The sequence below is a fragment of the Centrocercus urophasianus genome, unplaced genomic scaffold (genome assembly GCF_019232065.1).
Source record: "Centrocercus urophasianus isolate 14NV4802_14NV808 unplaced genomic scaffold, USGS_Curo_1.0 seq_73, whole genome shotgun sequence".
Taxonomy (NCBI): domain Eukaryota; kingdom Metazoa; phylum Chordata; class Aves; order Galliformes; family Phasianidae; genus Centrocercus; species Centrocercus urophasianus.
Window position 1 is genome coordinate 9,388,641 of NW_024885344.1, and position 27,464 is coordinate 9,416,104.

The window sequence follows — 27,464 nt, forward strand, 5'->3', positions numbered from 1 at the left end:
TAAACTAAGGACTTAATAGCCATTGATGCAACACCTCTGTGAGGTAAGGAAAATACAAATTTATGATCTGCAAAAGACAGCCCCGCTTACCACTAGTCCAGTTTCCAATACTTTACCAAGAATACTTGGGTTTCAAATACTAGGGACCACAGCCTGCCCCCACAACCTAAAAATCAGATAGCCAGCTCTATCCATATTCCAGAGAAGTTTGATCCCCTAGAATAAAATGTATAAAACCCAAGAAGCTAAGAAACTGCTTAAATTAGTCAGACAGGGAGTCAAGGAGAGACCCTTCAGCATCTGTTTAGCTGCTATGTCCATAATTTGATTTCCAAAAAGAAATCTCTGCTTAGGATTTCCCAGGCCTAAATGCCTCATAGAGTTGGCCACCAAAGCTGCTTTCAATCCCATTGTATCATGACTGTAGGTGACTGATATTTCTCCCCTCTAAAAATATTTCAGGCCCCTTCTACACAGCAACTAATCATAGAAGCACAGGATGGCTGAGGTTGGAAGATCATCTTGTCCAGCCCCTCGCTCAAGCAGGGCAGCTAAGCAGGTTGCCCAGCAAAGCCATGAAGACTTTCTACACGTCATTAAAAGAATAAAAAACTAACAGCAGAGATTGTACTTATAGCAAATGCAATATAAATACAAATATGAAAAATGCTGAAAAATGGTTTCCACAAAATATGCTGGTAATAAAATCCCCACCCCAGTAAAGCAGGTTACCTTTTATGCACATGACTATTTCTCTCTGAACTCTTATTAACTGCATGTTTAAAAGGCACATTTGCTAAAAAACGTTTTGAACGAGAACTCTAAAACTACAGCATTTTTACTGCAGAGACAAAATACCACCAGCTTGAGATATAATTAAACAAGGCATAGAAACTTCATTGTCAGAGTGAAAAATGAAGAATAAATAAATAAGTCTGCAGAAAATAATGAAGCTTTAAAATAAGAATGCCTTTTTCAACATTAGTCCAACAATCTTGTTTGACTGCAGGACCACTAGACCACCACTGCTCCATCTCATAACACTGAAGGCTGCTATAGTCAACACAACGCAATGAACCTTTCCACATTCCTACTGTTCATTTCATTTTAAAAAACATGAGGTTAATAGCTGATAGATGTTTTGCATCTTTTCTGAACAGCTTACACATGTAATAACTGCTCTGTTTTGGAAGAAGCCCTTGCTAAGTCACTGTTGAAAATTTCAGCCCCAAAACATCCAAATCTTAGGCTAAAGGAGAAACATGAGAACAAACAACAAGAAACAGCAGAGGTTACTAGAACAATTCATGTTGCATGGTGGGTAGCATATATTCTGTATACAAAATTAATATTTGATGTAATGTATTGCAATTTGCTTTCACATTCTATAATGCTCTTATGTTCCCATCTCACTCTCCAGCAATGGAAATTATGGTATAGCTGTAGTTCTATATTGCAGCCTATATGGAAAAAGCCCCACTGAAGTACACTTGAGTTTTGAACTGCAAAGGAATGGAGAAGAAGACTTCAGACCCTAGATGTCTAAGCCATGGCAAAGTAAGAAAAGACAGGAAGCAACAAATACAATGAGCTCCTTAGAACAGAACACAAGAATCTAATAATAAAATAATGTAAAAATGAAGACTTGCCTCAATAAAAAAATAGGATAAGATTTGACTCTGGTAAATGAATCTGTTCAGAGAAAGTCTGCACAAGAAGAGCTAATAGCCTGAACCATAGTTCTGCCCACACCATCGCACCTACTGTTTCTCTTGAATGGATGAGCCATTTGTTTCAGTACACACTTGAGACCTCATTTCATAGAATCACAGAATGTTTGGGGTTGGAGGGGACCATAAATCCTATCTAGTTCCAACTTCCAGCCGTGGGCAGGGCTGCCATCCAGCAGCTCAGGCTGCCCAGGGCCCCATCCAACCAGGGCTTGAATGCCTCCAGGCATGGGGCACCACAGGTTCTCTGGGCATCCACAACTTCCACACTTCATTTTGACTTCAGAGATGCTGTAGATGTAGAGAAGCCAGGGTGGAAGTACAAATCCTCACAGTGAGGATTGTGACTATACGAGGCAAGTTGCTGGCTCCTATGCAGTCACAGTGCTCTGATGTCCCCATTTGCAGGCCACAGCCTGGGGTATCACCTGCAGTGCCAGCTGGAGATAACACACATAGACTTTCTCCACACATTCTGAAAGAATCCTTAATAAAAAAGCTGGCTTTGGGTTGCTTCTGTCAATTTACTTGAGAGCTTTCAGACAGAACCCTACAACCCAAAAATCTGCATCCCCAAACCTCCACAACACAGTTGCCCAAACCAGCTCAGACCAAATCCTGCCTCACTAATGTCATCATAGGCATCATTTGCTTCTGCTCACAGACAGGAATCTGATCTGCACTTAAAGAACAGTCATAAAGTTGGTGTTAACAGAGAAGATTAGAAAATACTTTATAGTGACAGGAAGGGATATGAGCAAATTCTCCATTGCAGGGCTGCATGTGTGACAAGAATCAGTGCAGTTTCTCCTATCAAGAAAGAACAAATCTTCTGGAGAATACAGGGAGGACAAATGCCCCATCTGCAGTGATGGAGAACTCTGGAACTGAAAGCCCACACACTGACCTGGAAACAGGAGTAGCTGCTCTCTGGCTTGGCATCAGGCAAGCTACAAGAATTTTGCTCTTCCCTTTTCCATGGATATCTCCATATCCATGCTGCGCTTGGCACAGCATGAAGGCACAGCCCTGTGGGACAGCTGCAGAGCACACAATCCCATTGACTTCAAGGGGAAGTAAACAGGAAGAGAATTTGTGCCCATCTTTGATTTCAATTAACCATGTTGACTAATCCCTCTAGCTTCTGAGTTCACTCTCAGTTCCCTGTACTACCCCTTCTACCTGTGGCCATGTGCACCGATGTGTCATCCATTCCATTAGTGCCTTCATGTCCCTGCCAGTTGCATATCTCCATCCGTGGACTATTGATTTCAAAGTCCCAAGCCTACTGCATAGACTCAGCAGAGATAGGGAGGCAGTTATCAAGTTGAATAGGTTTTTCTGAAAATTAGCTTTCTTCTTCTTTAACACATAATTTTTAAATTCTTGTGGTCCATGGGGTAAACCTGTAGCATAACATATTTACCTGCAAGTAAAGTGAAACCTTCATTTTATTTAAAATGTTTCCAGAAGTGCAGCAAAGCTGATGGTCTAAAGAATACTTGTATCTGATCTAAATTCATTGAGTGATTTCCCTCAATTCCCTCCACATACAGAATGTGGTCCTGATTACTGAGTGAAGAGAATTTCTGCATGTTATATACAGTGAGATGTTTTTGCAGAACAAAACATTCCTTTTAAATCTGGGGGAAAATAATCTGTTCAGTACTTTCCCTTCCCTATTTGAAAGAGGGAATCCTTTACATTCTAATACCACGCAGCAGCACTCTGCAGTGTAGGGCTATCAGTGCTGTAAATGCTCGCACATACCCCTTCTGGGATCCCATGTGTGTGCACAGCCTCAACCTCAGGTTATTTCCCTTCATGATGAACACAAGAGGAGTGATGATATCTCAGTCATGTCCAACAGAGCCAAAAGGTGCCGTATAGCACTCACCTACCGTGTGCTCTGGATGCTACAAAACCACATTTGGAAGCCCAACTCCAACCAGTCCTCATATCAAACATTTCTCCTTTCAGCATGACGCAGAACTTTAATTTCCACTGAGTGGGGGTGACCTCAAGACTACTTTCTCTGCCCGGATGGCAGCGATTCCCCTGGCTGCCGGAACGAAACCAGCCTATAAATAACTTCAGAAGGAATCGTCTCCCTTCCCAGGCACTGCAGACAGCTGTTTACACGGCTCCCACGTCCGAGCGTTAGCTCAGCGCTCGGCTCCGCGCGGTTTAATTTCCCCTTCTCAGCATCCGCAGCCGACGCAGCCGTGCCCCGAGCTCCCCCCGGGGCGCAGATGTCTGCCGCCACGAGCCGGGGCTCCGTCTTTAGCCCCGACTACAGCCGAGCCCCGCTCCCCTCCCCGCAGCTTCCGTGGCCCGCACGTCGGCTCGCCCACCCGAGAGGGGCCGGAGCGGGGCTCCCCCGTCACGGACACGCGTGGGCAGCCCCGCAGCGCCCCGCAGCCGGCGGGGAGAGACAAAAGCCCGGGCCGGCTCACCTCCTTCAGCTGCTCCAGCTCCTGCTTGAGGCCGTCATACTCCGCCTCCAGCTCGTCGTACTGCTGCTTGAGGGTGAGCTTCTCCTCCAGCACCACCAGCCCATATTCCGCCGCCTGGATCTTCTCGTGGGTCGTCTCGGAGAGCTCCCGGGTCAGCCGCTCGATCTCGCTCTTGTAATGGTCCGCGCCCTGCAGCACCTCCTCCGCAGCCATAGCCCCGCCGGCTCTGCCGCGCACCGCGTCGCCGCGCCGCCGAGGCAGCGAGGGGGCGGGCGCGGCCGAGGGGCGGCACCGGCACCGCCGACCTGAGGATGGGGACGGGGATGCGGGCGGAGATGGGGCCGCCGAGCGCCGCCCCGCCGCAGTCGCGCCTCCGGCTCCGCCGCCGCTCTCGCCTCCCCCGGCCCTGCGGCGGCCCCGCAGGAGGCCGGGGCGGCGATTGGGGCGGGCGGGAGCGCGCGTCTGTGCGGCGGCTCCCGGGAAGCTGCCGGTGTCCTCCTCTGCGCGCGGGGCCGGCACCCCCGCCCCCACAGCGCGGTCCCTCCCCTGCGCTCTTCAAGATGACAGCGGCCTGTCGGGTTCGGTCTCGTCCGGCGGCCCGGAATGAGGTGGGGATGCGGAGCGATGGGAGCCCTCTCACTTGGCTCAGCGGGTAGTGGTGACGACCGCGGCACCGCGGCGATGTTAAAAATAGAACAGGAGATGCGGTCCAGGAGACTGCAGGAGCAGTGCTGGCTGCCAGGGAGCTGCAAGAGAACCACTGCCTGCTCCCGTCCCCGTGCAAGGACCACAGCGCTGAGCTGGGGCCGGTGCACCTCAGGCTGAGATGCCAGTGCTATTGATCATAGAATTATATAATCATTGGAAAATACCTCCAAGATCATCTAGTTCAACACCAGCCCATTCTCACCATGTCCACTGCCCACGTCCCTCAGTGCCACATCCACACAGTCACTGAATACCTTCAGGGACGATGACTCCACCACCTCCCTGGGCAGCCTGTGCCACTGCAGCACCACTCTTGCTGAGAAGAAATGTTTCCTAATATCCAACCTAAACATCCTCTGGGGCAGCTTGAGGCCATTCCCTCTTACCCTGTCATTGATACTTGGGAGAAGAGGCCAACCTCCATCTCACTAAAACCTCCTTTCAGGTCACTGTAGAGAGTGATTCATTCTCCCCTGAGATCAGACAGCAGCACTGATCCGAGTCAGATCAGCTGTGGTCACCCCATTGTTTGTCTTTCAAATTAACTGGAGGACCTAATGCATAGATTATGTCTATTAGATGCTGGCTGTAGAAAGACAGATGAAACATGTCTGGCTTGAAATGAGAGTGGTGCGGACAATCAGCCCCTGATCCCACACAAAGCCTGCCAGTGAAACTTCACACATCAGATTAAGGGCTTGTTACATCTCTGGCCTGGAAGAGTGAGCTCACACTAGATCAATTGCATTGGGCTTCGTGTCACAGCCTTTGTGACCTGGTACCAGACATCTTAAACCTAAATTCACTGTTTCTTAAAACTATGGCCTGCAAACAACAGCCTTATCCCAATGCTTTCAACAAAGTTCCTCTGTAGCTACCACCAGGATCAGGTTTTCATGCTTTCAAAACATTTGTCATTATTATTATTTTAATACTAGCAATATCTGGGCTTTAAATGATGAAGTTTAACAACTGAGTTAGAATTTCCAGAGAAAGAAAGATGGTTTGTTTTAAAAATGATGCCAATATGGAAGGCATATATTGCAGTCCACCAATGAAGTGCTATATTGCAAATCTAAGACATCAATTCCCTTCCTTCCTCACCTGTTTTAAACAAACCACATCACCTTCCAACCCCAGCTTCATCCCATTCTAAGAGGTAGAAACATCTGTGTTCCTCCACAGAGTGCTTTGAGGTCTGTAAATGGAAGGTCCGACACCAGTCACATAGTATGTGCACACGGTGTACAGCATCTCTCTAGGTATGGACACGTAACTAAAGCCTGTGTAAACACTACTTCTTGGTGCATAAAGAACATAGAATATCCCAAGTTGGAAGGGACCCATAGGGATCGTCAAATCCAACTCATGGCTCCACACAGCACCACCCAAAAATCAGACCATGTGTCTGAAAGCATTGTCCAGATGCTCCTTGAACTCTGGCAAGTTCGGTGCCATGACCACTGCCCTGGGGAGCCTGTTCCATGCCCAGCCACCACGGGAAAAGGTGAATAACCTTTTCCTAACACCCAACCTGACCCTTCCCTGTTGCAGCTTCATGCCATTCCCTTCAGTTCTATCACTGGTCACCTGAAAGAGATCAGAGGAATAAGCAAAGTAACAGATGATCTGTCAGTTCTGTAGCTTGAAAGCAACTTCTCAACATGCTTATTTTTAATAAATTCTATTGCAGAAACAAGAGTGAATATCAATAAGGAAGCAGCAAGCGTGGCTATTAATAGATGAGAAGAGTGAGCGGCCCTCACCACTGAATATCAAAACAGGGAGAAAAAAAACTGTATTCCAATTGTGATTCTTACAGTGTGTCTAATGACTGCTTTCTTTTCTTAAAACAGGATGGGAGTCCACAAGTCTTTGCAAAACAGACAAACCAAAATGGTAGCAAAATGTTTTCTTGAGAGCTTTTGCAAGTCCCTGGTTAGCCATCTTCAGCTTTGGAGCAATTTTGTTGTTGTTGTTGTGAAAACAAGCCTTTGGTAAGTATTCATTCAAGAATAGATTGGAAAACACCTTAAGGCCAGTACTGAAAATGAGCAGTTGGTTGAAGACAGGCTGAAGCAACAGGATGCTGACAGCTAATCTGTCCTTGGTGTAACTCCACGTGCATCATTTAGCTGACAATCTCACTCATAACCCAGAGGGCCATCGCACCACATGTCTGAACATCTGTGCCCTGGAGAGGAAATCTGGCTCAGTAAAATGTGTCATTTTTCTGCAGTACCTCACAGGAAAGTTAGGGAGAATCTTTCCTTTTAAAATTGAAAGGAGTGAAGTCCAGTGACTGTGCAGTGTGCAGAAGCTCACAGTGGCTGGGGGAGGGTTTTCATAAACTGTAAGTCATAGAATCATAGAACTGTTGGAAGGGACCTCTAAAGGCCATCTAGCCCAACTCCTCTGCAGTGAAGAGGGATGCCACAGCTAGATCAAGGTGCTCAGAGACTGGTTCTGCAGCTACTCCAGATTGAAAATGCCCAGCATTCCTGTGATTTGCTGTCATTAGGATCCCTTTATTCTGCATCATGCCTCCCATATGCATGCACCACCAAATTCTGCTCCCTTGGTGAGATTTGTCATTGTTCTAGAAGTTTACTGCTTTGAAGTTTTCCTTAGGCTGAAAGGATTCATGCTCCAGAGCTTCCACTTTCTCCTCTGACTCCAGGGAATCGAGAGTGGCAACTCAGACACAGATCTATACTTTCCAGCATGCACATTTAATTACACAAATCCCACCTTCTATATCCTTACTGAGAGCTTAGAACTGGCACCCACACTATCAAGACTTCTCCTCATATATGTTTTGTGGACTACTAAGGATGCCCTCTTGTCACCAAAATAAGGAGCTTTGGGTCATCTCATCCCCATCCTGTGGGGATAAGAAAGGATGGACAATCCTATAAATAGCATCTTAGTTATAGGGAAAGACAGTATTAAAGAAGGAAGTGCTACAGTATGACCCAAAGGTGGTCATTTTCTAGTGAATACCTCAAATGAAATCTCCTTTGATGGAGATATCTTGCCTTATGGACTGCCTATAATAATGTAGGGATGGCTGTGACTGTACTGTGGTGCCAGCAAGGTGTTGGTTTCAAGTAACAGATCTGATACTTTTGGGAGTATATTTATCAGTGTAGATAGCCCTAAACAATGAGCTGGATATTTTAAATAATTTCACTACATGAATATTCATCTCATGTTAGTTTAAGTCCTGCTACAATGCTTTACGTTTTCTGCCTCTCCCAGCTCAAAAAGCCTGCTCCATATTAGGATGTGATTTAGTGGGCATGATGGCGATGGGTTGACATTTGGACTAGGTGACCTTAGAGGTCTTGTCTGACCTTAATGATTCTATGATTCTGTGATATCACCCTGCACTGTTATTCCTCTTTCATTTTGCCCTGCTGCACCCCTTTCACATGAATATTTCAAAACACTCTACAGTCATTTAGTGACACTCAACAGACCCTCTAAAATGGGCTTCTTTATGATTGCATCTGTTCCACGGGCAGAAATTAGTCTTTGACTTCCTGGCACAGGACACTGGCAGACTCTTATAAGGACAGTAGGTTCCTCTACCAAAAAATGCTATTCTGGTTATACATTTCTGGAGTCAATCAGGTATTCAAGGACAGGCAAAATGACACAGTTCAAATCTTGCTCAAGATAGCATCATCCAAACTCCAAATCACTGAAATGACCTATGTGAAATGAACTACTGGACCTATACCTTACTGGAAGCACAGCTGTAGAAATCCCCCTGCACTGTGTTACAGATATCTGAATCACTGCACCTACAGCACGCACAGACATCACTTCAAGCCCATTTGCATGGAGCTTCGCACAGGACTGGAGCTCAAATCTAACAACTGCTAATTAGCAGTGCTTGGCAGGCTTGCCAGAGTGCCCAAAGGAAAAAAAAAAAATAAAAGGTAGGAGGACCAATCTGCTATCGTTAGTAGGAATGGGATTGATTTCCTGAAAAAGAGGGGAAAAAAAGCACTGAAGGAAGCCAGTATAATAGCTGTCCTGTGTTTTGGAAATAAACAAGTGGCTGCTGTACTATCAAAGCTTCATCCTTCTCAAGCACTGAACATAAGCAAAGTATTTGTAATGAATGACCAGCCAAGAGATGAAAGGAAGGCTCTAAGAAAATGAAATTTTAAAAGATATTTAGACATCACAGCACAATAGAAATGGTAATAGGTTTTAAGAAAATGAGTTTAAGAGAAACTAAACACAAGTTAATAAAAATTAATGCATATAATGAAACAAAAGAATGATGTTATCCTGATTAACATGAGCGCCAGTATTCAAAAAGGAAGGCTTTGAAATAACAGTGCCTTTTCTAAGTCCTTTTTAAAGGAGCTGCAAATGTTGGTAGGCTTAATTTTGGTGGATAGGAGCTTTTATATCAACCAAAATAATTTTGGAACCCCAAAACCTGAAAGAGTTGAAAACCAGCAATGTAGAATGATTTAAAAAAAAAAAAAAAAAAATAAGAACACTCAGATAATGAAACCGGGGGAAAAAAATGGATGGTGAAATTTTTCATATGTAATAAGGAGAAGTCAGAGAAACAAAATGATTTTTATAAGAAAACTACCAAAAAATTAAGTGCAAGGACATTTAGAAAACACAGCCCAGAAGAATGAAACAACAGCTCAATTCCTGCAAAATGAGCTATAGACCATATCACATGTTGTGCATGGGTCTTGATTCATCTCCACAGACATCAACTGATTCTTTTTATTGACAGCATTGCCCGTGGGCTCAGGACCCACGACAGAACTCTTCCACTCCATGTTGGGTCTTAAAGTACAAAACAAATGACTGAAAAAAGCATAGGAAGGGTTATTATGCCTGCTTAATCCGCAAGGCACTTTCCTGTGACACAAGGAATAGCTGTCCACTTAGAATGTTTTGTCCAAACAGCTTCTCAGCCATTTTGTCTCAATAAATCAGTGTCATATATTGCAAGCTGTTTCCTACTGGACAGACATAAAAGCAGAAAGAAGAGGGAGAACAGTTTATCTCACATGAACAGCAGAAGCTGTTTGCTCAGGGAACAAATATAGTCAGAGCCTAGGCGAATTGCAATATGGCAGGTTGTTTGGGGCAGCAAATTATTAAAAGAGAAAGGCAAAATAACCATATCCTAAAACTTCCTTTTACTTTTGCCATAGCCTCAGAAAGCCAGGCACCTACTGCTACTCCCATAGAGGACAGAACAGCTTGTGCTGGGGAAAATGAACCCTTCCAGCAGTAACAATTTCATTCAGCTTCACTTCCCCCTTTCTGAGCTTCAGCAGAGCAGCAGCACATCTCCCCTGGGGCTGGCTGCACTCTGCCTCTTTCTTCTTCATTCTGTGGTCCCCCTCCACACCTCTGCACTCACTCCTTGAGCTGTTCTGGCTTTGCATTAGAAACAGAGAAGCACAGGTGAGAATACATCTTAGAGGGTTGTTGAGTCCAATCTCACACATAGGTATGATCAAGCTTATCTAGATTGTACACAGTTAAGGGTTATTAAATACAGATCTTAAAACCCTCAGAGGCAGATATTCTACAATATGCCTCAAAGCCTTTTCCAATATCTCACCACCACCATTACAAACAGAAACTACTAACGAAGAATTTTAACTTCTTCTCACTACATATCAAGATGATCCGCTCCCATCTTTAAAATCTCTGAAGAGCGCTCAGTTTGTCCTCTTCTTCATCCAGCAGTTTTCCAGCTTTTCTTCAAACCCCTCATACTGTCCTTAGTAATAATCCTTTCTAAGTCTCTGGAAGGCCTTCTCTGAACAATCTTCTTTCCTGCTGTACCAAGCTGACCATACTCCATCCTGTAAAGGCTGGCTCACTACCTCACTAACATGAGTCAAAATATCTCCCACAGTGCCAGTGTGACACTCCCAGTAGTCCATCCAATGTTTTAAGAAACAACATCACATTGTTCATTAGCATGTACTTTTTACAGTCTACTGTAACTTCAGCATCTTTTTTTTGCCCTACTGCTTTTCCAGCAACATACTCCTTCGCATTTATGTTTGCTGAGGTTCATCTTCTTGATGAACTACTTCTACTCATGCAGTATTTCAAGGTCATTTGCATATCCTCCTCCAAAAGGCCTGCAATTGTTGGCCATCCCTCAGCACTACATAGAAAGCACGATGTCATGGAGAGTTTCTACTCCTTCCTACAATGTTACAAATTACAATGGTTTTCCATCCCCTCCCTTCCTTTTTCCTTTCCTTTCTCCTTCCCCTCCCCTTTCTCTCTCCTCCCTGCCTTTCCGTGCCCTTCCTGACATCTCTCTGCCCTGTAGTGGCTACTTTCCTTCCTCCTACAGCAGCCTTCAGCCCCAGCCTGGAGGCCATGAGTATGTCTGGCACTGGCCAGCTAGGCTTGGATGTACTGGCACCTTAAGACTGGTGCTCTCAGGACCTGATGGTCCTCTCCATCGCCCCTGGGCAGCCCACTGCACTGCTCCCCAGCATCCTCATCTAAAACCATCCTGCCATGATCAATCCATCAGTAAGAATGTTCCAAGATGTGTACCTACACAATACATAGAATGTCTCTGTGTCAGTCAGAGCAGCTAGTTCCCTCACAGAAACACCTTTCTGCCCCTCAGTGTGGCCCCACACCTCCTGATGCTTCTCATCCCACTACCATCTGCTCTTGTTCAAGCATAAAGAGACTGGGCTGACATCCTTTTCTTCTTGGCAGTTCTACATTAGCACTCTTTAAACCAAATGTATTGTTTTCCAGACGCTCACAAATCAGTTGTTCAATCATTTTTAGTGTCTTTCTTGGAAGTGACATGAAGCCATATATTATATCCTCCACACTTCTGCTTCATTTATTATATCAAGTCTCTGCCAAAGTCTTCTGCCACTGCAGCAGTGGCACAGGCAGCTAACAAACTCAGGTGATTGGGTAGCCATAGTGCTTGAAACAGAAGCTGACTGAAATCAGGACCAAACTGCCACTTACAGTCACATTTAAATAATTCTTGCCTCATAAGTGATCAGTGTGGGAGAGGAAATAATTTGTATTCAGCAACATGCCTTGTCTTGAAGTCTAGTATCTGCAGTGCATCTATTAAATACAGATTCAAAAGGCACTCATTTCTTCTAAAGCTGATATTTGCCTTGCAGTCCTCATCATGCTTCAATGACTAAAAACATTTCCAGCAATATCCGAGAGAGAAACTGGAAGTTTTATGCAGGATTTAATTATAATGCTATATTGATAGTATTGGGGAAAACTCATCAAGATTCTAAAAACAAAAACACTTGGCACGTGGAGTACAGCACAGTATAACCAAACACCTTTTGGTGTTGAATGCTACAGTTCCTTACAGGAGTCCTAGAGGGGAAAAGATTGGAGGGATGCTGATATTTGTCCAGCTGAGCAGCAAAGGACCAAGAGGGACTGGGAGAAACAATCAAACTTTTTCCAGCATTGCACAAAATTGGGAAGAGAAATAACAGATGGTAATTCCTTTGATGCAAGCTACCCATCTGCTAAAGCTTTGCCCATGATCTCCCGGAGATGCTATATGGAAAAGCTTCAGAGACATCCTGTGAAAGGCAAATGTAAATGTGGGTTGTATAGAAAAAGACGTAAGAGAGAGTAATTCTGCTCATGGAAGGGAACATAACAAGAAGGGGAGATATATTTCCATTCAGCTCTTGCTAAGTCCCAAAATAGGCTTGTCAAAAGCAGGAACAGCTCAGCTATATAGGACAACAACTGCTTCCCAGTGTCCTACCTTGAATACAGATGAATGATAGCATTTTCTGACAAACCAACTGAAGCTCGTACAAAGATTATTTTGTGTTTGTGGAGCCAGATCGTGCTGTCCTGCAGACTGAGTCCTATCACCGATGGCGTCTCTGATCACATCTGTCTTCTCTGTCTGCTTTGATGAGCAAAGAGGCAGTATATCTTGATAGCATTTGGCTTTGATGCCTAATGATTACTGTTTATCACTTCTTCTAAGATGAAAAAGTTCATGAATCTTTCTGTATTGCAGGCTGTCTGAAAACTCAGGCAGCTATTACCTTCTCATCTACGTATATTAAATGAGTGCAACAATCTCTGCAGAGAGAGCTACAAAGTTATCTGAAAGATACATGATATTTAGGAGCAATCTGTACAGCCACGGGAAAATAAGTATGGGCAACTGATCACTCTCCTGCTTCTGCCTGACTTCCAGCTGGCAACAATCACTCAAAGCCATAAGAAATATCCCTCAATGAGAATATAAACTACTATGGGGAATATAATGTAAGCATCCAGGTGAAAGACCAAATACACCCACCTCTCCTCCTATGTTGTTTGTAAGAGAATTCCCTCCACTTAGTATTATAAGAAAATGGTAGCCACTACATTTTAGGAGATATGGCAATTTACTGATGTTAGTTGCAGAAGGGGAAGTTGATTTGCAAACTTGTCAGGGATTCTCTCTGCAAGCGATCTGTCAGAGTAGAAACAGGTTTTGAAAATGAATTAGCAGGATGAGAGACTTGTTGTGAACAAGAAATTCCTTACAGGAATGGCCAGGGGAAACGAATCTCTTGGCTGACCTCATATAAGCATTAGCTGTTATCCTTTGACTCTAGTCCATGAAAAGTTGAAAGAAATGCACACCCATGCTTATGTTTCACAGCTGACCAGAGAAAAGGGCAAGCAAGATAGTTTTTTTATTGTCTTTCACAACAAGCTGTTGAGACTCGTTGCTGGGTAAATAAATGACAAGATTTAAACAACTACTCACACACACTTACTCGTGGATTTGTTTATACATAATGATGTTAAAGGAGCGTCATGACTTTGCGTTGATCAAAGGTTGAATGATTGAACATAATGAGCCTGTAGAATGATGAAGACGACTGAGTATGATGAGATCAACAAGTGGACAGGAGAGCAATACCTCAAACTGCTGGGAAGGTGAGATCGTCATGGACAGATTTGGCTGGTGACCTCTATCAACATCTGGCTATAAACCCTCCATCATTAGAGAGGAAGAGAGTGAGTCTCAGGGAGGATATAGCTCTGAAGATGTGCAATATTGCTTGGAATTGAGGTGGTATCAGCCTGAGTGCTGCTGCCCAAAGTGCATATGCAAGGGTGTAATGTGAGACCTCACTGCCTGGTTGAGAAGGTGATCATCAGCACATCACAGAGAGTGGGAAGGACTAACTCACCCAGTGCAGCCTTCAGGAATGGCAACCTGCCACTCTGATCCTTGTCAGCAAAGTCTTGGGATGAGATCAAAGAATGAAGTGGATCCTCCCTTCCTTGCTCAGGAAACGTGGCCAAAAGTGTATAAGCGCTCCCACTCTCACAGGCAACAGAAGTGAGGAAGTGAGCTGTTTAGTATTACAGCTCAGTAGTCCTTTCCAACATGCAGCTTTCACCTTAGTCTGGGGCTTCAAGAACTCCAGATTCTACTGTCTCAATGGAGAGGACTGAATTAAAATATCAAGGAAGTAAGAGAAAACTTACTTAGGTGACTAAGCACTAAAAATGAAGTGAGAGGTATTATTACAGGCAGTCTGGCGGATGAAACTTGGTGTTGAAAAATGAGGCTATATACAGGAAAGCTGTTGGGAGCCTAAAGGGAAAAGAAACCTCACCATTAAGCAAAGTTCCTTTTAAACTATCTCTGTTAATCAGCTGTGGGTTGTAAAGATTGAGAGTAATAAATGTAGGAAGAGGTCACATTGCCTGCTCTAGGACTCGCTTTCTTTTTAACCAGTGATTCACTTGAAGAGAAAAGCAAAAAGAAAACATTTCACGTGGACAAAACTTGCTGGTGAGTCACTTCCCTGACACTACTTGGTGCATGGCCCCACAGACTGCTGGGGTGCTGCAGAGACAGGAGCTGGGACCCTGCAGGCACACACTGCTTCCACAGTACCCTCACGCCCAAACCTGATGGCTGCAATTCAGTATTAATTTAGTGTGGCTAAACTGCCTCCTCTGAGTGCAGCTAACCCGTATGCAACTAAACTGGCCATGGGAGCGTGAAGAATGGAAGGAAAGCACGAACTTTAAAAAAGCCTTTGAAGATAAAGTCTCTGCAGTCACTCGTTTTGTTTTCTCCACATCATGCAGAACTGATGCTTTCACTGAATGTGTTAATAGTGAATGTTTTTTTGAGTTAGGAATCATATCTTAAATAAAGCAATATTTCTCTAAGCAATATTTTGCACTGAATTTTGGATACCTGCTGATACACATGAATGAATACTGATTCACAAACTACATGACATCTCATCATCCAAATCACTAAAACAGCTCCGTACTTGTATGAAGGGACACTGGAAATGTAAAATACCCATTGAGAGTGCTTATTCTTTCAGATGGAGAAGGTGAGTTTCTGAGGATGTTACCATGATAAATTCCAGATGTTTCTGCACTTCCCACGACATCATTTGCAGGCATTTCTTAACAGGTGGAAGCAGTGAGGACAGCTCACACCTATTGAATTAATTATTTGCTGTAAGCATCAGTGCTTTACTCTCTTGTGTTCTGTTCTTCCTTGTGCATTTACATGTTAGCTGTTTCCCAGCAATTTCATTTAGTTCCCTGAAAGACATAAAGCTGCTTGTTTCGTTTTTGAGGTACTTTGTTTCCTAAATCCCTCTTTGACACTCTTTTTTTGTCCTCTTTGCTCCCCTTTACACTCCGTTTTCCTCAGGCCTCTCTTGCTGTCATCCCAGCAGCAACACCAAGTTGTCCTAGTTAAGCTACATTTCTTCAGATAATTTATTTTCGTATTTATACCACACCAATTAAAAGACGAGAAGTCTGTCTCCAGCCAACCTGTTAACAGAGAGAAATTTTGCAGCATTTCTAGATATAAATCTAATGTAAACAATGCTGTCATCGCATTATTATGTGTTCAGCTGCTACATGCTGGCAGAACACTGATAAAACATGCACGTGATAGATTCACATCATAAAAAAGCACCTATAAGAGAATTATATACTGATGAGAACAGCTATTTTTCACTCAATAAAATGAAGAGTGCCAAAATCAGCAAGGAAACATTGTGAATGTGTTGATCCTAAGCCTAAGGTTATTCTGTGGTCATAGCACTAAAGAAGGTCTCAGACAGGCACCTGCTCCCCAAGACAGGAGTTGTTCTGCCATTCCTTACAGCTGTCCTGCACTTGAAGATTTCACTGATGGAGATTCCACTGTCAGGATGCCTCTCTGAAGCTTCTGGCTTTGCCTTACAACTGGAGGAAAAGGTTTGCCCAACAGTATGGGAGGCAAAAAAAAAAAAAATTGGAAAAAGAGGTATTTGTAGTTTGTTTGGTTGGTTTCCTCAGGTTGGAAAAGAGATGACTGAGGATGAGACAGAGGTCTAGAAATCCTTACATCAAATGGAGAAAATGGCGAGGAACTGATAAGTCATTATTTTTCTTGAGGCAAGAATTATGGGGCACTAAGTGAAATCAAGTAAGCTGGTCAAAGACAAATGAAAGAACACACTTTTACATGCAGTGTCTAGTTGTATTGCAGGATATAACATCCTTTTTTGTTTTGAAGGCCCAAAGTATAAGCAAACTACAAAGCCATTAGGCAGATTCATGGATGAAAGGTCTGTTAAAAGCAGCTGGACACGATGATGTAGATACAATCTTCAGATCAGAAAGTCTTGCTGGAAACTGATACAGGGCTGAGATAAGGACAGGAAGATCACCATCATAAGCAAAACAGATTTCATATAGGGAGATTAATGTAGTTCACTGCCTATTACTAGCAGACTAGAGAAAATGAGAACTAAAACCAAACTAAAACCACCAAGCCTCACTCTCTTCAGCATCCCCCCGCTCCAAGCACACAGGGGAGCAGGCAATGGGGGCTGTGGTCAGTCCATAACTCATGTGTGCTGCTCCTTTATGGTCACTCTCTGCACCTGCTCCAATGTGGGATCCCCCTCACAGGATTCCGTCCTTCCCAAACTGACTACACGTGGGCTGCCCACAGGCTGCAGCTCTCCCAGCACAGCTCTGACATGTCTCCATACCACAGGGCCCATCCTTCAGGCTCTGCTCCAGCACAGATCCCCACAGGCAGCAGCTCCCCCAGCCCTTCTGCCCCACTGTGGTCTCCTCTCCATGGGCTGCTGTCCCCAGAGCACACCCAGCAGTGCTCATGTCTCAGCTCTGGCAGCAATAGGTGCCTTTTGGAGCAGCTGGAGCTGGCTCTCATCTAACATGGGGCAATGCTGGGCTGCTCACAGAGGCCACTCTGCAGGCCCCTGCTACCAAAACCTTGCCAGGCAAGCCCAGTGCCAAGGAATTTAAAAGACTTAAAACCAAAGTACTAACTTATGTATTCAAATGTAACTTACCTTTCAGCTCATGTCCCAGCTACTGCCAAAGATGTATGAGGAAACCAATTGAGAGATCTGCTTTCCATTGTGATAAGGAATGGTAATTACGAGGACCATCTTGACAAATAGATACTGTAAGAAATTAGTATTACTAGAAGATAAATCTATTTCCTTAGCAAAAATAATATACTATCGTACCTCAGTGCCTCCACAGCAGATTTAGAGAAAATATGTTTCAAATATTGGATGCCTAGGAAATACTTCAATATTCATTTGTCTTCATGAGACACCTAGGATTTATTATTTTAATCTAAAAATATTTTTTAATTATGCAGGTATACACCTGAGGTTATTTATAACCCCACTGAGCCTTGCAACTGCAGACAGTTGTTCTTCAAAGACAGCCATTGTTTATCACTTTTGTTCCATATATTATTGAAACTTAAATGAGATTACTACGTGTGAAGGTCTATTAACCCAATTACAGAGGAAAGATTGGCTTCCATTCAGTGTCTGCATCTCTTTAAATTCTTTCAGTATCTTAAACCTAGAAGTAGGTGGTAGATATTTCATTTGTTTCAGTGTATTTCCATGGGAGTGGGACTATTAACAGTCTTCTACAGAGAATCCTAATAGATTCCAGTTGTCTCTTCCCTAAGGATTCTCCTGCCCTCATAGACCAATAGCCTCACTGCCTGCATAGAACACTGCCAAAATAGAACAGGTGTTGTCATATTTGAAAGACAGGCTGGGAAAGGGGGAAGATCTCCTCAAAGAGGTTTGGTTGTGTTGTTTGTTTGTTTGTTTTATCCAATTCCATTTCTCTATGTTTCTGTGATTGGATTATCATTAAACTTTTCTGGCATCAGAAAAGCCGTGTGATCGCGTCTCATTTTCCAGCAGAAACTTCCATATAGGTCAGCCTTTTTGATCTTATAATATTTTGCAGCAGTGGAGAACAAACTCAGTCAAATGATCATCAAGATGAGGAATCTAGAGCTAGATTACTGGAAGATTTTGTCCCCATTTTTTTCTCTTACTCAGCCTAAACTACTTTATTTTTAGATTACATCACTTTGCTTCCCTTCCATAAATACTCCCATCTTCTCACTTTGATGGCAAGACCATAATTAATTTACAGTAAAATATTTAAACTCAGAGCAGGCTCACAGAGCACGATTTGCGGATTTTAATAGTTCTTTGCCATCTGCAGCCTCCTCTTCCAATTATCATCTACTGTCATATTTTCATACCAAAATGAATAAACTTTAATTCAACTGGTAAAGCCCCAGGTGATCTGCAGAAGCTACATGCTGAGCCCGAATTTTGATTTTCTCATATCATGTGCAAATAGCACTGTCTCTTCTTTGGCATTGTGTCCATCACGTCCAACATGATGTCCAAGACACGGCAGCTGTCCAACCTAGAAAACAAGTACTGGGTAATCCACACAATCACTGCACCTTCTGCACAGCTGGAGAAGACCCCAGGCTATGTCTCATTTGTCTGTTTATCAGTAGATGATAGGGCAAGCTATTCATTGGGTCTTCAGAGGAATCTTTAAACACAAGCATAACTCTTAAAGTCAGATTGATCACAGAATTAAGAAGAAACATCAAGACCTGCACTAACTTCCTTTCTTCAGCTTTTTTCAGCATCCTACCTAGCCTTTCTCACCTTTCTAGGTAGCATTCTTCAGCTTTATTCTACCTGATTCTAGGTTCTGACTTCTTACTATCTCATCAAAGAATTCCCTTTAAAAAAAATCCCTATCTTCTTTTATCAGATGACTTTCCTTATGAAATTTTGTCTCCTACCACATCATGCTGTGCTTGTTCCAATCTTAGATAATTTAATAGGTTCTACAAATAGAAGACAAAATTATTCTGATTAGTTGAACCAACTCTTTTTAATTTACTCTTCAGGAAGTTTTAACAACAGAAAACCCTAATGTTCTAGTTAAAAGTAGTTCACTATATCCATTTATGGTTTAGCTGGTATATCTTTTTCATCAAGCACAATGAGCTTTGCAAATAACATATTTGATATCTTTGGTCCAATAGAATAATGCAGTTAACATGAAAGTTTCTGAATTCAGATGCATGACTTGAAACACTTTGATTTTTTCAGTTCACACAGAGAAGTTCCTACTAACTGGGTCAACTGAAGGACAATGTTCAATTACAATTTAGAGTGGCCATGGACATGTGTTTCCTTCTTTGTGATGAAACCTAAATAATGTCAAAGACAACAGATGTTGCAGATGGAATTTTATAATTCATTCATACGAGAGCAGCAGTTCCAGTGTCTCACCACCATCACAGTAAAGAATGTCTTCCTAATATCTAGTCTAAACTTACCCTCTTCCTGTTTAAAGCCATTTCCCCTTGTCCTGTCGCTACATGCCTTTATAAAAAGTCCCTCCCCAGCTTTTCAGTAGGCTCCTTTCAAGTACTGGAAGGCTGCCATAAGGTTCTCCCAGATCCTTCCCTTCTCTAGTCCAAAAAGCCCCAGCTCTCATCTTGTCTTTGTAGGGAGATGCTGCAGCCCTTTGATCATCCAAACCTATTCCTAGACTTGGTCAACAGTTTGTGTCTAAGGGCTGAGGAGACTCTCCTGTAGAATTATGAAGTTCACAGGGAACTATCCTGCTTTCTAAATTCCTTTTAACCACAGTGGTAAGGAACCTAGGTGTGGCTGAATCCACTCCTAGTTCCAGACTCAGGCAACTTCTTATGTCTGAAGAATTGTATGTGCACAATTACAGATATAATATTAACAATCATTCAAGATGAGGTTGGATGGGATTCTGGGCGGCTTGATCTAGTGGTTGGCAACCCTGCCCATGGCAGGAGAATTAGAACTAGATGATCTAATAAGAACTAGATGATCCAACCTAAGCCATTCTATGATTCAAAGCCTAGAAAAATTAGCAAGCTATTAGTCTCTAACCAAGAATCATAGAAACACAGAATCATAGAATCATGGAATCATGGAATCGCAAGGTTGGAAGCAACCTACAAGATCATCTAGTCCAAACATCCTCCCATTGCCATTGCTTCCACAAGCCTCTAAACCATATCTCGTAGCTCCTCACCCAGACGCCTCTTGAACACTGCCAGGAATGGTGACTCCACCACCTCCCTGGGCAGCCATTCCAGTGCCTGACCACTCTGTTAGGATCTGTCCTGACAGGGAATCTCCTGATGCCAAGTATAAGGAATCCCTGCAGCAGGTATAACCTTGAGAGTTGTCCCTACTTGAGAGGAGATCCTGTTGTGAAGCCCCCTGTCATATAGGAAAGCTCAACGGGCTCTTGGGCTGCTCACTATTTATGGGGTAAGTTGATTGATTCAATCATATCTTACTCTTCCAGATTTGGCATGAGCTGGACATTGACCATCACAACTGGCTATTGTGTTGTCACGTTTCCTTCAAATACAGTTTGAACTGGATGCAGCCATCAAGACCAGTTACATCCATCAGGACCATCAGCAGTAGTCATCACTTGACCAGAGTTATGGGGAAAAAAAAGTTGGACTGGGAGCACACTGTTAGAGCAGGCCGTGTACTTTCAACAAGAGCAATTAACTGGACTTTTTTTTTTTTTTTTGGACAATGAATAATTAACTCACTTCCTGACATAAAAGCAACTTTTGAAGAACTAAAATATTCCATTAAGAAAATCTTCAGTTTACAGTAAGAGTCCTGAAATGAAATAATTGCCTGATGAAATTCATGGAAGAACGTATTTAAGCTGAAGTCAAGCTCAGTATTTTTTCAAGTGATCCAAAATTTCTCATTCTGAAGCACTTCTGTAATAACTTGCAACTGTGCTATACAACACAAATCACAGTGCAGAATGCAAGCCTCCATTTTTTCTTAGTGATTCGGCTTCCCTGCCACAGTGTGTGCTGCAAAATTCAGTGTGTTCTTTATTTTAACAACATGTATGGTGCTTTATATGGGTCATGGGACTCTCACAGCACTCTGAAAAATATGTCTGACCAGGAAACATCCAAGATGTAATTCAAAATACTGGAAAAGGAGTATTTTTTAAATTAAGCCCTATTTTCGTAAAATGATTTAATCTTCAAGTTACTCACATGGTTATTAAACAATGAAATTATTTGCATTTGTTATAGAGCCAAGATCTGTGATCAGTCACAACAAATTGATTTTAAGTGACGTTGCACCAGAATTTAGTCTGTGTTACTACATCCACTACAGCAAACTATTAAAATTCAAGAATGTTAGGCTGGTTTGCATTGTTGCAGATTTTTAATGTTTCTAGATCAAAATCTTGGGGAGAAAATATTTTCTACTTACATTCCAGTTTAGGACAGAACTAATGCTGTTTTTTATTACATTTTCTTGATTACTTTTCCATCCAGCTCTAGCTGTAAATTACTCCCAACTCTCTTGAAGCCTGCCACGTGAGTTGGATTAGATGAGCATCAGCATTTCTGCCTGCAATTTGTCTCAGAGGAACCACTAATGAAAAAATTCCTTCAGCCCTCTCTGAGATCACAAGTAGCTATAGTCTTCTATTCACTAGAATATTTACAGGACGTAGTTTTGTGATGGAGCTTTGTATTTCACATTGATAATTGGACTTGGTGACCTTGATGGCCTTTTCTACGGTAGATGATTCTCTTAGGGGACTCCTGTGTTACAGTGCTGCTTGTCTCACTGTAGTTTGCATCACCGCCATTTCTACTGTAGCTCACAAAGTTATTTCCATAAACAGCAATAGAGTGGTCCTCACCTTGGTCCAGCACCAAGGAATATGCAGTATTATTAAACAAACTTCAATATATTTACAGATAAATTAAAAGAAAACAAAAGATGACTAGAAATTGTATGAAGAGCTGATGCATAATTAACATTAATTATTTTTCTTCAGAGAAGACTATTTAAAGTGAGATGTTAATACAGGAAAACAAGATTTTCTGGATACTCATTTATGATATACTGCTAAATGAAAACTTCTTTTGATGGTATTGTGTAGTTAAAAAGTCTTGGTGACTGTACATGGAACTGGTGAAATTCATGGAAGAATATACTTAAGCTGAAGTTAAGCTCAGTATTTATTCAAGTAATCCAAAATTTGTCATTCTGAAGCACTACAATAAAACATTCCTTGCAATGTCAGAGTACCCAAATACTTCTAAGCACATTGAGGAAGTACTTAGTGTGACAGTTCTTGAACTGCAAGTACCAAGATGTTTTACAGTGTAGAATTTTCTTAACGTGTCAAATTCTCCTACTTCACCCTTTACTGTAGGACTGCAGATATCCCAAACTACCCTCATACAGCTCAGCAGCACAACTCATGCTTCCACTATCCAACACAAGGCTGGGGAGCTGCTTGTCAAAGTGCACAGTGACAAGAGATGGGTGTATCCCAAAACACACTTCTTGCTTAGTGTTTCTTCCTGCTTTTGTTGTTGGATTGTTGACAAGTCAAGTCTTTATCACATTTAAACACCCCCTGCCCACCTTCTGTGTGAGTACTGCTGTCCTGAGTGGAGCAAAGACACCCTTGACATCTCCACATATTTCATGCACAGTATCGCAGAGCTGTAAATTAAGGTTTGCTGCATTGTATTTGCTTACAAGAGTAAAGCAAGCCATGGCTACAGGCACGGCCTGCTCCGTTCTCAAAGCAGTTCAAATGTGTAAGGCCCTGAGGTTTCCCTGGCTTCGCATGATGCTTGTTTCACTGAGGGGTAAGATCAAGCGAGTTAGAGTAAGACAATTTTCCTAAAGCATCTATCATAACATCATCCCAAGATTATTTTTATTATTATTTCAATTATAAAATCCTATTAAATTTATTCTAATTGTACACACAGAAAGCCTTTTATGCTATAACTTTATAAGACAGACTTGATTACTCCTCACACCATTACAAACTGGTAACAATGGCTTGCTTCATAGTGTCATACTTTGGGCCTATCATATTCCCTGAACAATCCACTTACAGAATAAATGCAATTGTTGGTATTTACAGGCACTTCACTGGGAAAATAAGAGGAGGGAGAGCTTGCAATATGATGAATCTCTCAAGAAGGCTGTGGCAATCCCAGGCTGCTCATAGATCAGCCCCTTCACTCATTTCCCCTTTCAGGAGGAGCCAGGTATCAGCCCAGAGCATTGCTTGCTTTTGGCAGACGTATTTTAGGAAGAGGTTTAGTTCAGTAAACACAACTGAGCATGGTACAGATGTACTCCTGGTAGCACATGTAGACAACCGTTGGGAGCCAAAGATGGGTCCTGGCTTGCTTCTCCACACAGCTCTGCAGTGTATTGTTTCTATATGTATGCCCAGACCAACATTCTCCTTGGTTTCTCTACACCAAGCATTGCCGTGCAAGGTGCACACAGGCCATGCTAGTCTAGCAGATAAGGATGGGTCATTCCCCAAGTCACACTGCTGATCCTCATCAAAAGTGTGAAGCACTCAGCTCCTGCCTTTGAAAATCTTCTGCCCTAGTACTCATTCCCTACATAGTGTTCCTCCCTTCCATTCCTCTTAACATCCTTCAAGTTGAAGCCCAGGTGTATAACTCACAGTTGATGTTTTCATGCCTGCAATTGGCTTCTGATCCTGAGACCACTGACAGCTCACTGAGCTGTAGCCTTTGTACCTCTCGCTTCCTAAGGACTTCAAGATAATTGACTTCAGCCAGAACACTTCCCATTCTGGCCTCAGCTGAATGAAGGAATCACTTAGTGAGGTGATCATTAGTTGAGGTAATCTTGGAACACTCCCATTGGTGCAGTTCCAGTGCTCTCCAATCTGTACCATTGCCATATTTCTCAGACCAGGCCACTGATCAAGGAGAAGGAATTCCACTCCCAGTCAGGGCATGGCTGCCCCAACTCACTGCCCTCCTTGCAAAGATCAAAGCACGAATAGCGGCTTATCTTGAGATTGCAAAGTGGCCCAGGGGCTGCACCACCCCACTCCATCAGTTTAATGGCTGCACACAAAAAATCCTAAGTATCTGTGAGTCTGAAGAATTACAAGGTTACTTTGTTTTCAATCCTAATTTTTCATAGTGCAGGCTTCTCTGCTGGCAGGCAATTTCATGAAGATACGGTCCGATAAACTGACTTCAAACAGCAAATCAATCTCATGATTTAAAGTAAGAGCCCAAACTCCATGGGCAAGTCATAAAGCAAAAATTTCATTAGAAAGAGAGCTGCAGTGAGCCTATCTAATAAAGGACATCCTAATAGTTTTATGTTCAAAGCAGCCTTTAATGATAAAGAGACTGAAATAATAGTTCATGAAATTGTTCTATGCAGTTAACTTGGAAGAAAAAGAAGTTCCACCTCGATCCTGCATACAGCTGCCTGATCCAAAAACCAAGAAGACTCACAGATCGGCAGTTGTTAGGCAAGATCTCTCACAGTATTTCTTCTCCTCTTTCATGTCGCAGAAATGATAGTGAAGAAATTTGGACTGACAAATCTTCTCCTAAACTGAAAGAAAAAGTAGAGCAAAAGAAAATCTGTTCATTTTTACCTGTGGAATTTCACATTATCCCATATAAGGTCAAGTTTCTCTAGCAAACAAGTGGAAAATTCTAAAACTCTGTGTTAAAAGATCACCAGGACAGCTACAAATGCCAGTTTCAAAGCATAAATATCAAGCTAAGACAGAACTGAGGGATTCTGGTATTCCAGTGCATGGTAAGCTGCATCACAAGAAATGACAAAACAGATCAATATTTAATATGTCTCAAGCCAAGACATTTTCAGTAGGAAAGAGATGGAATGGAAAGGGGATGACTATGTGGGCCCTACCCTAGCCCCAAACGGCAGTCCCCAGCAGCACTATTGCCCCAGGGAGGCACAGGAGGACGTCACAGTCATCTACTGGAGAAAGAGGCTGCGGCAGTACGACTGAAGGCCATTCATGTTACCAGATATGGATAGAGAGCCACCTGTGGGACTGGACAGCCTTGGGATGAAGATGTGTGGCGTCCTGCAAAATGAAGGCTATTTAAGAAGGTGAAGCAGTAAGGATCTGTTCCATCCCCTTAAAACAAAGTTAATCATACCAACCAACAAATATCTTGCCTGAATACTGATGGTATATTTTCATAACTGTTTTAATAATTTAAAAAATGACATTACACTTGTTCATCTTTATTCACTTCAACTTAGTCTGTGCTGATTGTGCTTTATATACACTCTGTTCTAATATGTTGTTTTGTGTATGTGGTTTTTTGTTTTTTTTTAATTGGTATGGTAAAGTCCAGATGACTATTAAATAGTCATTACTTTTAGTGGTTCTTCATTCTACAGCTACAGTGATAACATCTGCATGCTGGGTCGTACTATGTCTTAGATGGAAAGAGGTTCTGTGGAGAAACCAGTGCTATGGAAGGAAACCTGTTGTGGTGCTGTGTGTTCTTACCTTGCTTTGCCCACTACCTCACATAAAACCAAAAACTGCAGAAGTCAGAACTGTAGGTACACCTAGTCCTTGTCACTCTGCTGCTTTCTGGTCCCTTCCTTCCAGCTTTTTGAGCCAGGGGGTTCCTGGGGGACCGTGGGGCCAGGCACTGCAGGCTGCAGGAGTGCTTGGAGGGGAAGAGCACATAGAGTGCAGGGAACAGCGTGGCTCTCTGCAAGGCTGAGAAGCGCAGCACAGCGGCTGTCCCTCTGTCCTGTAGCTCACATTCCTTCATCAAGCCCCAGTTTAATCCTACCCACCAGATCTCTGTGCTTAGGGAAAAAATCCACCAGTGCTGGAAAGCTGACAGCTACTTCTTTCATACCAATGTTATGTTTATTGTTAACACTAACCAAGGCTTCCTTCCCTCCATGAACACACATGAACTCCCTAGGCACGAGCATGAGCACAATGCGAACATGTATTTTGTAGCACAGAAGTGAAATAACACCAAATAGGGCTGTGATGAACAGAATGAATCTTTCAGTAAGACTGAAAGCAACCTCCATACTGTCATCTAGTGGACTTAATTGTGATACCCAGAGCTCGGTTTAATATTACACTGTAATTTCCCTGGACATGCTGTAACAAAAATACTTCATTTTTTCCTCTTGTGTGGTTTCTGCCTTTTCCCACCCAGTTCATTTGGGATTGCTCCTTTCTGAATCACCTTTTAAAGATAATCTCACTCCCTCCATTTTAGTGCACAGCGATCCCTTTTTGTCTTACTGTAATTTCCAAACCCCACTGCCAGCTACTAACTACAGAAACTCTTCTTCCCTCTCTTCTACTTCTTCACAGTAAGGTAGAAGTAACTTTCTTGTCCATGAAAGACAGAATAAATGCCCTTATGGGTTTTCTGTAAGTGACGCGCACACTCAGTACCTCTCTTTTACCTCACACGACATCTCTGCATCTCCAGCTCCACACTGTTTGCAGTCTTCTGCTCTGAGGAACTGCCCAATAAACTCAAGTGCTACACAGGGAAGGAATTTATGGCATACAATTATGCCAGTTATTTTTGCCTAAAACCCAATGAGTATGTAACTATAATAAACTTGGCAAAATACAAATAAGATGAATGCTAGCAAAGTGGTGGTGTTAGCATGTCAAGCTCTTCCAGCATCCCAAATCCTCTCAGTTCAATAAGGCTTGGTCCTTAGGGTCTGTGCTCATGACACCATAGCTCCATACTTGTTCTCCGCGCCAGGCTGACGCAAGGTGAGACACGTTTGCCTTTCTAGCTGTTGATTTCTAGACAGCAGGGTCTTACAGTGCTAATCCTTCTTTACTGAGCCCACCTCTTGGTCTTTGATTTTCCCTTTTATCCTCTCAGTTTCAGCGACCTGCAGCCTTCAGTATTTCCTAATCTATGCAGCCAGCTTGCTCATCATCCCTGGGGAGCCAGCTCTGAATCCATCCTGCAGACTAACTGTCACTCCATCTGCATCCTGCAGCCGCCTTCCTGTGGAGCCAGCTCCCCATGCTGACCCAGAGATATCCAGTCCCTTCACTCTTGCTCTGCAGCTGGTTTAAGCACAACGATTGTACAACATCCACCCTACAGTCTGCTAGTTGTTAAGTCAGCAATTAGCTAAATATATTAATGCCAGGCCAGCAATTCTATTACAGACTTACAGTTACACTAAGTCAGTGATTTGACCAGTTTCTGTCTCATTGGAAGAAATGCTAACTATGTTTATGCTGGTTCTGC

The 27,464-nt window shown here is 42.8% G+C and overlaps 1 protein-coding gene across 5 annotated transcripts in view; it reads right to left on the minus strand.

The window, feature by feature from the left end:
• The window catches only part of BICD1 (BICD cargo adaptor 1), a 167,549-nt gene extending 163,150 nt beyond the window's left edge, over window positions 1-4,399 (minus strand). For all 5 annotated transcript variants that reach the window (XM_042837994.1, XM_042837992.1, XM_042837993.1 and 2 more), the window contains exon 1: window positions 4,187-4,399. In XM_042837994.1, the coding sequence (XP_042693928.1) occupies window positions 4,187-4,399 (213 nt within the window). The remainder of the gene's footprint in view (window positions 1-4,186) is intronic.
• Between the last annotated feature and the right edge of the window lie 23,065 nt (window positions 4,400-27,464).